The sequence below is a fragment of the Pristiophorus japonicus genome, chromosome 3 (assembly GCF_044704955.1).
Source record: "Pristiophorus japonicus isolate sPriJap1 chromosome 3, sPriJap1.hap1, whole genome shotgun sequence".
Taxonomy (NCBI): Eukaryota; Metazoa; Chordata; class Chondrichthyes; family Pristiophoridae; genus Pristiophorus; species Pristiophorus japonicus.
In genome coordinates, this window is record NC_091979.1 from 143348062 (window position 1) to 143360094 (window position 12033).

The 12033-nt window shown below is 40.8% G+C and overlaps 1 protein-coding gene across 1 annotated transcript in view; it reads right to left on the minus strand.

The window, feature by feature from the left end:
• Positions 1–3681: 3681 nt before the first annotated feature.
• Positions 3682–12033, minus strand: part of LOC139258923 (nuclear envelope integral membrane protein 1a-like) — a 40982-nt gene continuing 32630 nt past the window's right edge. Inside the window, exons 8-9 of the mRNA XM_070874824.1 lie at positions 6637–6807; positions 3682–5015 (exon numbers count right to left, since the gene is read on the minus strand). Of these exons, the coding sequence (XP_070730925.1) occupies positions 4823–5015; positions 6637–6807 (364 nt within the window). The 3' untranslated portion in view covers positions 3682–4822. The remainder of the gene's footprint in view (positions 5016–6636; positions 6808–12033) is intronic.

Consider the following 12033-nt stretch of genomic DNA (forward strand, 5'->3'; position numbering starts at 1 on the left):
TAATCCTAAATTTCTTCAGTGCATTTCTAGATGCAGAAATCCTAATTTAAATTATGCTGTAGGCAAGTTTCCTACCTCCAGTGATGAGCTTAGTTTGGGGATTTTCTCAGGCAATTAATGAAGAGTTCGCAGTGTATTTTAATAGAGATATTTGTGTTTTTGGAAGGTGATCAAAAGGATACATGAAAGGCAGCATATTGTGGCTTTTATTTGAATTGTTTTAGCAAGCTGGCTGAAACTAAACCATCAAACCTAAACTTCTTCTCCCACCCTCGATGTTACAATACATCAGATCCATTTATCTTTGGGGAAGGGAAAGAGAAAAAATAAATTGTCACACATGGTCCACAGGTTATTCATTAACACACATCATGCTTCCAAATTTGCATATCATATTTGCTTGTGATAGCTAAAAGGAAATGCAACTTTGTAACCAAAATGTCTTGATGTTTACCTTTACAGTAAAAACTCTCAGTAATAGTTTGTGTATTGCTGAAGATCAGGCCCTATTTTTTTTGTGTAAAAACATAACTGGAGTATCTATGCATAACACTCCTGAACCATTTAAAAAGCTATTTAAGTGTTACATTGCTGATCCAGCCTAACAAAATAGAATACAGAATTTGAATTGCAAGAGTTCTATTGAAGTTTTGTACTTTGAAATAAATGAGGCACCTGAAAATGAACTAGTTAATCCTTGTTTGTAAAATGATTAGAGGCCTCCTATTAAAGGAGCAACAGGTCAAAGGCAAAACTAGGGGGAGGGGGGGGGGGGGGTCAGCAAAAGAGGGAATTGGACTATAAGGGGGCTCAAGCAGCTCACTCATTTCTTGATAGCTGGCAGTCAAGCACACCAAGGAACCTCTCACTGGGGGATTAATGCAGTTGTGGAAAACCTAAAGGATGACTTTTTAAAAAAAAAAACAAGGTTTATTTTAAAATTTAACAATGTTATCCGGGTCCTGCTGAAGCCTCCTTCCAGTCTATAATGGACTTCAAAGCACTGCAAGTTGCACCCTTGACTGTGTCAGTCACCATGAATTTGCAATAACGAGGATTAACCAGTTTTTGTTCAGATGTAGGGTGCTTCATTTGTGTTGTCTGTACAATAATTAGTGCCTTCAATGTATTACAAATATCTTGTATGTACAAAATATATTGATTTGTAGTGGGCTCTTGGGTCTTGAGATTTTTAGGTTGCTTCAGTGGAGATGTAAACTATGTTACTGAACTGTACAGCAATTGTGTTAGTGCTGAAAAAACTGATTACATGTTAAATTGATGACAATTTTATTAATAAATGCTGTACAAAAATGGATTTTTGATTGCATTTTACAAAGCACATTTAAATGAACTTGTCATTTTTAAACTAAAAAATACAGTACAAGGAATTTGGGAAAAGTGATCTAAAGCACAAATAGATGAAAACCCAATCCAATCACATCATTAGTTCAAGAGGAACCCAATCTAAAACACGAAGACAAAAAGGGAGAAGATGGGGCATTAACTTAAAATTAAACCATTAAGATTCAATTGAGAAATAATTATATTTTAAAAATCCTTGAGTTGATGATGCTGTATCGTCCCATCCATTGAAATCAATGGATAAAGCTGTATTAGTATTCCCCATTTTAGTCCTTCCACAGGAGGGAGCTGTTACCTCAAACATTTTACAAGAATGCCTGCTCTTTCTGACTCCACAGGTTGCGCTGTAAACCTTCTTAGGCAATTTTACAGCAAACAGAGCGTTTAAAAAAAAAACACCATTTCATCCGAATATATCATGAGATTCACACTACAGTTGGACCTCTCTGGTTCGGCACCCTTAGGACCTGACCGGTGCCAGACCAGAGTATTTTCCGGACCACGGGAGGTTAACTGCTGACAACGACCCGGGCGCATTCTGTGCATGAGCTGCACAGAAGCCTACTGCGTAGCATTTAGTCATCCGGAATCACTCCGTTTTTGTAAATCCTCAGGCCCAGCTTTGGCACCTCAGTCAGCCGCCTGCCCTTCCCTTCCCCACTGACCTAAAAAAATACATACAAAAAAAAAAGAGATTGGAGATAAAGTGGAGGATAAAGCCAAGGAAACTCCGACCCAGAGCATGACTGGTGGAAGCGGCAGCCTTCTCGCACTGAGACACACACACACACACAAACAACCCGAGACCGGGGGGCCCGGGGAAAATGTTGGCTCAGCCTGGCGCAGCAGCCTTCAGAGCATGCACACCCACCGCCAATCAGGCAAGGAGAGGCGGCCTCGGCAGTGAGGAGTGCGTGTCAAACCACAGCACCAGCCAGTGTGTAAAACCTCCAGCTTGCCGGGGCAAGGTTTCAAGATGTCATCCAAAATGCATCACACGTACGTTTAACATATGAAGCCACAATTTTTTTTTCCAAATGGGCGGCATCCACACTAGGACTGATACCAGACCAGGGATGTTTCCGGACGAGAGACCCCCAGACTGGAGAGGTACAACCTGTCATACATTAAATCATATTTGGGGTAATATACACATGGAAAAAACAGCTAATATTAACAGAGCAAATTTTATGAATTTTTACATAAACTTAATTCTCCAACAGTCTTACATAAATTGAACCTGTATAATCATTAATTTACATTCCTGAAAGTCAGATACTTAAGAATAAATTTTTCTTATGTGACATCAATAATGTTAGTTGAACTAACATCACTAGGTTCACTAACTTTATTCTTGGTTTGAAACCAGAGGAAAAAGTAGTCCTGTGCTTGTAATAAATAATATACTATTTGGGAGCGAAATCCCAATTTGAACTTCACTTGTGAGAAAAACTAGGGGAAGGAGGAACATAGGTGGACTGAAATCTAAATGCAAAATAGGTTTGAGGGAACCCAATAATGAGGAAAATATTCATTTTTTTCACATGTACAAATTCTACTCGTGAAATGAATGATCGGGTTTCAAATCTGAATACTTATATCATAACATATATTCAGGAGTGAAGGCTTTTATTTCACAATATGGAAACGGAGGTGAAAGCAGGTAAACTTCCCAAAAAGTAAAAACAAAATGGGCATATCGTCAGCAGGGTACCTACTCCAAACTGATTGTAATTTGAACTTCAACTTCACATTAAATTTAAGTTGAAATTTTGAGCAGTATTTGTTCTGAGATTCTAGTTCTTTTTTGTGCATACATCTTGATTTAAAAAAAAAATAAACAAAAATCTTCCATACGGAAAAATACAAGATTAATTTTTTTTTGTTAGTTTCACCAAATATTCACCACAACCTCAAGGGGCTTTTAAGTCTCCCCTTCCCCCTCAAAAAAAATCAAATGGCACTTCAATCTGTACCCACAATTCCCCATTACAGGCTTCTAGTCAACACAAGGTGAGGAGCTTGTCCACAGGGAAGGAATCAAAAATTGGAAGGCAAGTTACCCGTGCCTACATGAAAGTACATTTAAAGAATGTAATCCTGATTTAATTTTAAATTAATTTAGTAGAATGTTACTTTGATCTTTTGAACTCCTGTAAAGCTCTTTTTTTAAATGTCCAACTACTTGGACATGTCCTATCCCAGATTGTTTTTCCTATAAAACTTCAAATAAAAACAGACCATTATTTTTTTTTAACCTGAGTCAGATGTAGAATTAAAAAAAAACACAATAGTGTTCAATTGAAAGCAGCCTCATTAAAATGTGTAAACTGGAATCAGTTACTTGATCAATACTGAATGTTTAAATATCATAATAATCTCTCATTTTTCCAATCTCCTCTGCTTTCATAATTAAAAAGAATGTTTATCCTAGACAAGGAAACAATATTTATATTGCAATGTGTTCCCCTTAAATCAAACACCACAATTAACCTAACCTGCATTTTCCACCTCTCTACTACACTATGTGCTTTCTGTATTGGTCATGTGGAACTGCTTGTTACATGAACTGAGGGCAGGATGGTCGGAACTGCTGATTATAACCAACCCATCAATGCAGCCTGCAATTAACTGGCTTGGTGTTGGTAGCATGAACAGATACCTAGCTTTTCCTCATCTTCCATGGTCATAGACAGAGGATCTTACCATAGGGAAGCACGCAAACTGCCTTCCCAGACAGTATAAAGGTAAGTCTACTATCTGCGGGACTTGAATCTGCAGCTTTCGGTTTTAAAGGTAGTCTTCTGTGTGCTTGTGGTGTAGATGGCCTACCATCAACTTTTCATTGTCTCACCTTCAACCAAAGGTCTTTCGGAGATAATTAACTTGGTTACATCAAATACTGGAATAATGTGTAGCCAAAGACTACTTAAGCTGCCCGGAATCGGATTCTCCCAAGACATTACGCCCTTTTAGCAAACCATCTAAAGAACAATCCATTGCTCAAATGGAGCTGGAGCGAGATCTAGGTCTTCCATTTCTGTAGCGGCTTTAATCTTGATGTATTACTTATCCGCATTGGACTATTTCATAAGGAATGGAACAAAAATTAAAGGTATTTGTGCATACAAACATTTGTAAACCTGGTAGAGGGCTGGAATTTTTGTTCCTCAAATTATTGGCCCAGCCACTAACAAACATGTAATTACTCATTAGGACTATACTCATTTAGTGCAAACTTTTTTTTTTAAAGTACAAACTCAATTTGTTGTTCTATGCATTCACTGAGCAGCACAATTCACTGGTTTTTTTGGCCTTTTTTGTGTATCCATGTGTGACAGATATCGGGGCCAGCAATAACAGTACTCAGACATTTCTAGCACTGTTTGCTTGTTGCATTGGTCAATTGCTATTCATAATTACATTCAGAATACTCTGAGATGCGAGTGAAGCAACGTTAATTCACTCTATCAACTTCATGTTCTTCATCTGCAGCCATCACTTCCCCATTCTCCAAGACTAAATCATTATTCGCCTCTGTGACAAAGAGTTGGGCTTCCAAAAAAGAGCCCCCAATTCCATACTGTTGCTCATAGTCCTGCACTTCCTCGTGTGTAAGATGAGAAGCTCCTAGGATGAAGTCCGCAAGTCTGCAAATTAGAGTGAGAAAATGAACTGACCTCATCGATGCAACAGCAGAATGCTATATTCCTGAACCAGAGGGCTGTGAATTTGAACTCATAATTCACTCGTTGGTGAAACAGCAGAATACTTCTTTAGGGAAAGGATGCAAAGTAAGTAACAGTATCCAGTTTTCCTCACATCCCCGGTGAATTATAGAGCAACTGCTGTGGTGAATTCTGTGGCACAACTGGTCTCACCTTACAGGCTGATTGTATGGGAGGTGTTGGGAGACAAGGCATGGAAATATATAAACAAACAAAATGACATGCAATATTTTGCAAGGTTTGTGTGTAATACCAGTTGTTGTTAGTACCAGTTGTTGTCAGTACCAGTTTTGCAACAGAAACAGTCCATATGACATATTAGTAGTTCTGGTTTTACAAATTATTTACCCTAGAAAACAAATGTGTGTTCCATTCACAGAAATGACATGCCATGCCAGTTAATTATCTTCACAAGTTTCAAATGAATGGATCGCTATTAGAATGGTACGGAGATCTGTATTGAAATTCATGAGGTGCAGTGGATATGATGGCAGTACCCAGGGATAAGAACAGTAACAGTAAGTGGGCAAACCTCAGCAAATATCTGCCTGTTTTAGATATGCAAATATTTTCAGAATTACTGCAGAGGTTAAAAAATAGTAATTTGAAGGGAAAGGATTACTGGACCAGAGCTTCAGATACTGTAGTAAAAGAAAGAGCCTGCATTTACTATGACAAATCTGCCGTTTGTCATTAGGATATCCCAAAGTGCTTCACAGATAAACAATTCGTTTTGAAGTGTACCCACTGTTTTGTAGGTGAGTGCAGCTGCCAATGTGTGCATAGTAAGATCCCACAAATAGCAATTACATGAATGACCAGTTAGTCTGTTCTTGGCAGTATTGGTTGAGGGATAAATGCTGGCCAGGAGAACTCAGTGCTGCTCTTTGATAAAATGCCATGGGATATTTTACATCCACTTGACCAGGCAGACAGGACCTCAGTTTAACACTCATCAGACAACGCAGCACTCCCTCCCTCAGCAACTAGAAAAGTACGATTTTTCCTTTTAATACCACTTTATTTTTGCTTTTGCTTATTTTCTCCCCTCCTCTGCTGAATGTATTAACTCCTTGGTCAGTTCATTTCACTGGTACCAAGCACCCTTCAGTTCCTCAGCCATGTGCCCATTCTTCATGCATGAGCCTCAACAATGAAAGTTGACAAGCTATTGATACACAGGGGGCATCACAGCTGAGCCCAATCCTTTCGTCAATAGCTACACATATACACAAACTTTCCGGCAGATTACTGGACAGTAACTGGGAATGAGAACCCTTCTCAATGTCCCCCTCCCCAACTAAGGCGCACTGAAGCCACCTGCAGCATGCCTACAGATCAGTTAAGCAGCACAGCAGATCAAATTCAAGGTCTATTAGTCTGTATAGATTAGCTATTCACTAGATAAATTTATCAGCAGGGGAACTCTACAATCTTAACCACAGCCTGTGCATGCAAATGGTCATCTGACCACATATTAAAAAAATGGATAATTAAGGAGATTGAGCACATTGTACAGGGGCATTGATACGATACTACCTACCTTTTGGGAAAACTTATTTTTGATACTATTTCCCATGCAGGAAAATCCTGACCCTTGCAGTATCTGCGCAGCTCCTCAAGGGCTTTTATAGTCTCCGTTTCAGTTTGTTCTCTGTACTCATCTTCCGTGATGAAATGAACCCGTGGCTTTTTAAAGAATTGTTTAATTTTTCTGTAATTAGAAAAAAAACATTTTAACAATGTGAAGTAGAATCCTTGCTTCAAGTAAACAGTAATGGTAATGTACAGGAGTACATGTTTTGTAATGATTGAATTTCTATAAACTGATTAAGTGTCGGAGTGGTTTCTTCAAATGATCTACCTCCTTATTCCCTTACAATTTTGTTTTGAATATTCCCCGATATACTGAAGCTCTACCTTTCTCTACAGTTCTGATACCAGTGATAATGTACAATTCTGGTGCTGGCTGGTTTGCTGATAGGTTAGTAACCTCTACTTCCTTCACCCACTTTTCCCATCAGAATTTTTGCCCAGGATGCTGGCTATGTACTCAACCAAATAGGCTAGAGTTTCAGCTTTAAGATTCAAATCTAGCCGCAAAGAGCTTAGAATCTAGCTTGCAATGTTACTGCACTGCAGTCACACTTATTATTTAGCTTTAAGGAATGTAGATACATTTTTGTAAAGGAACCTTCATTTTGGAGCAGAAGTTTAAATTACTTTTTAAAAAAATAGGAAATTTAGTTGTGATTTAACTGGGATGTCAAATCAGCTAAATATTCCATTTTTATATACAGGCGACGTTTTGACAGAACCTGTAAATGCAGCTTTTACTAATTGTTTACTCAAACCATATGCACTATTCATTGATAGTAGAGATATACAAGGATCTTTCAGAGTTCGAGAGAAAGTTCTATGTATCATAACCACTTCTGCATTCATCAAGATTGTGCTGAATTAATATAACACTTTTACACCAGATGGGAAGAGTGCAGAGATGTGAAGCTTCAGACAGAGCACTAAGCATATACGCAGCAGCAGAGACTTACTGGAGACACTGCTAGCTTCCTAACTGGTCACCAAGGACATCCCTCAAATCTGTCTGACCACTGGGATGTTTCATTACTTCTTGGCCTGGCTTGCTGATTAAAAAATATAACATTCTTAAGGGGCTTGACAGGGTTAATGCTGAAAAAATGTTTCCCCTGACTGGGGAATCTAGAACATGGGGGGTCAGAATCTCAGAATAAGGTGTCAGCCATTTAGGACTGAGATGAGGAGAAATTTCTTCACTCAAAGGGTTGTGAATCTTTGTAATTCTCTACCCCAGAGAGCTGAATATACTCAGTCGTCGAGTATATTCAAGACAGAGGTCAATACATTTTTGGGAACTAAGGGAATCAAGGGATATGGGGATAATGCGGGAAGGTGAAGTTGAGGTAGATGATCAGCCATGATCTTGTTGAATGGTGGAGCAGACTCGAAGGGCCAAATCCTACTCCTGTTTCGATTTCTTATGTTCCTATGTTGCACATTGAGGCAGGAAACCTTCACTATCAATTTCTCTCCACTACAAGTTTGCCTTCGGATTGTGGAATAACATTGTGGTGGTAACAGAAAAGGATGTTACCCAGCCAGCTTCACCTTCTGGGTTGCAGGAGGATACACGAAGCAAGTGATAATAAGTAATAACTGCAATTTCTTTGGGGAGAGGAAGGGGAGAGAAGGAACCAATAAAATCACTAGTATGTTTACAACTAGATATCAACAAAATGCCCATTTTATTCACATTATAGACATTTTTTTTAGATTTGTGCTTTGTTTTCAAGCATCCGAACAAAATAAATCCTTTATAGCGAAGTTAGTCTAGTGCATGAGCTTTTTTTTCCTGTTTTAATTGGGAGAGGGGCAAAAATCCTTTAGAATAAAATGGGCTAAGACAAAGCATCACCTATTGAAGACCAACTGAGGCGACCCAAGAGTCCCCATGGACACACCGAACTGACCATATAATCAGCACACGTTTAATATCATCAACTGGAGACTGTAACAATTAATAACTTTCTCAGAGCATTCATCATTCATAGGCAGTCCCTTGAAATCGAGGAAGACTTGTTTCCACTCTAAAAGGGAGTTCTCAGGTGACTGAACAGTCCAATATGGGAATTACAGTCTTTGTCACAGATGGGACAGACAGTCGTTGAAGGAAAAGGTGGGTGGGGAGTCTGGTTTGCCGCACACTCCTTCTGCTGTCTGCGCTTGCTTTCTGCATGCTCTCATCGATGAGACGAGGTGCTCAGCACCCTCCCGGATTCTCTTCTTCCACTTAGGGTGGTCTTGGGCCAGGGATTCCCAGGTGCCAGTGGGGATGTTGCACTTTATCAAGGAGGCTTTGAGGTTGTCCTTGAAAAGTTTCCTCTGCCCACCTGGGGCTCATTTGCCGTGTAGGAGTTCCAAGTAGAGCGCTTGCTTTGGGAGTCTTGTGTCGGGCATGCGGATGATGTGGCCCACCCAACGGAACTGGTCAAGTGTGGTCAGTGCTTCAATGCTGGGGATGTTGGCCTGGTCGAGAACACTGATGTTGGTGCGTCGATCCTCCCAGGGGATTTGCAGGATCTTGTGGAGACATCGCTGGTGGTATTTCTCCAGCGATTTGAGGTGTCCACTGTAAATGGTCCACGTCTCTGAGCCACACAGGAGGGTGGGTATCACTACAGCCCTGTAGGCCATAAGCTTGGTACCATAGTTGAGGTCCTGGACTTCGAACACTCTCTTCCTCAGGCGATCGAAGGCAGTTTTAGAGCAGCAGAACAATGGGTGGCGATGCAAATCAAGTGGGTGGGTTCAAGACAGCAGTAAAAACATAATAAAGATAAATAAGGTGAATCTGATTCATCCTAAACAGCATACAATGAGGTAAAAATTGCCCCAAGAGCACGCAACCCGTTTCGATGTTTTTTACCGCAACTGCGGTTCAGGTCAACTCTTGGGAAATTCCACATTTTTTTTTTTGTTTTCATCCGGAAGTCGGTCATAATGGGGGGGGGAGGGGGGGAAGTGACTACATCTGAAGGGCAAAAACGTGGCGGTGACAGCAACTGAGGAGCGGAAGTTGGGGGGGTGCGTATTCACCGCCGATGACGTCAGAGTGTCATCAAGACTCTCCCCTTCACTTAAAATGGACAGCCCCCGTGCTTTTTAAATTCGGTCCACTGGGCCACCAGGGAGGGTTTTGGCTGGGCCAGCTGCCTGGCACTCAAGAGGGGGTGCCAGGCTGCCTGTCGGCGACCCAGCCGAACCCGGAGGCATAATTGTCGGGGCGACATGACAGTCGGCTGACAAAAAAAAACATGGCTGCAGCAGCATTGAGCCCTCCCCTTCAAGGGAAGCCACAGTGCCGCTGCAAAAGGCCACAGCCTCACTGGACCACCGGAGAAAAGGTTGTTTTGGCATCGCCGGGTGAGCTGAAGATTTTCCATGGGGAATGTCGCTGTCGGGGGGGGGGGCTAGATCGGCAGTGCGCACGGTGATGACATGCTTAATACCGATCGGCAGCAGAGGAGCAGCAAGAGGGGGAAGATCGGGGCACCGCAGGGGAAACTTGGGAGGGCAATTGGACTAGCAGCGGCGATTCCACTGGAGTGGAGTGGCCGCCGATTTGCAGTGGTAACAGGCCTTAAGGATAGAGGCAATTTCGGCCCAAACGTTTCTAGCTACAGTGACTGTTGTAACCAATTTCTACTGCATGAGTCGTGGGTACACTACTACGTTCCTCCAATATGCCAATCTTTGACATGAATATCAGTTTAAATGTATCTGCAAGTGACATGAGCTTCAAGATTAAAAACTTCAAGATTAAAATGCCCCAGAGCTGTTTACTTGCCATAAAACACTGAACATGTTAAATATGCTTTATGGGTATTGCTTTCTGCACTTCAGTCTTGATCGCACGACAGCACCATCTACAGGAAATCCTTATTCATAGCTTGAATTTATCTCTCTAAACTGTGTCCTTATACTGGAAGTCCCATGAAATCCATTTTACTGGCTGAAGTATTCAAAATAATTTGGACAGTACAAAAATTAAACCAAATTATGGCTGTTCTTTGCTGCAGCATGAACACATTTGTGCAGAGTTAGATCTCGATTTGCACCTAATGACCATCACATCAAGTTCCTGACCTCAAAAGAGAGTAAAACCTGTCAAAAAAAGAACCTCATGTTTCCTCCTACTGATAGCTTACAAAGCAGCCGGGTGGAACCTGAAAGCAGATGTTGCCTGTCCTCTTGATTATTATATAACATGGGGGTCTGAAAACAAGTAGTCTAAAAATTAAAAGTGGCAACACATAAACCATGCAGACATCATATTATTTATGACAATTTTTCTATTGGAGCACTAACACAGAGTCAGAGTTCATAGCCGAGTTTGCTCACACCACTGTATTCATCATTTTAAGTTTAATGGTTTTGTGCATAGAGGTAATGGGAATTACAGCACAGAAAGAAGACATCCAGTCCAATGTACCGGTGCTTGTTCTAATGCTAGCTCTTCAGCTGGAGCCTTCTAGTCTTAATTCCATTTCCCTGATTGAGCAAGTGCCAAGCACAATTCCCCACAGAAAGAGCGGGATAGTCGAAGCGACTGACAACTCCAATCATCTCTTGTACACCTCCCAAAGGCAGCAGCTAAAGATCTTAAAGCAGAGTTGCCCCAACCCTCCCCAACTGTAGATAGCATACAGAGAGCCAATTGAAGAATATAAGGGGAAAAGTAATTTGATATCAGTGGGAAAATTCATGTTGCTGCCTTGTGAGCATGTAGGCCACAATGCCATAGGTATGATTCATTGTCTGTGCCAAGTTAGCTGATTTCAGTTGAGCATCTTGAATCGGAAAGTCAGAAAAAAAGAACAAAATTCCCAAAACACAGGTATACTTCCTAGAGTCCCATACAAATCAAATTAATGCGCCAGAATTTGCTGTCAAAATAACAGTGAGGCTAATGGCACTCGCTGTTAGTTATGGGTAAATGGTACAGCAACTTCAGGCAAGGAACAGATGCGTGGTTAATGTGAATATCCAAAAGTTACTGTCCGAGTTGCACCACTCCACCATTAGCTTTGCGAAAACGGCATCATGCCCTCAGCCTCCCTGTTTTTTTTTAAATAAAAGGAACTTGCTGTATTTGCCCATTAAGCTCACCACAGAAAGTTAAATCTTGTCATTACAGGCACAGGCTAAGTGAGTGGGCAAAAATTTGGCAGATGGAGTATAATGTTGGAAAGTGAGGTCATGCACTTTTGCAGAAAAAAAAATCAAAGAGCAAGTTATTATTTAAATAGAGAAAGGATTGCAAAGTGCCACAGTACAGTGAGACCTGGAGGTACTTGTGCATGAAACACAAAAGGATATTATGCAGGTACAGCAAGTGATC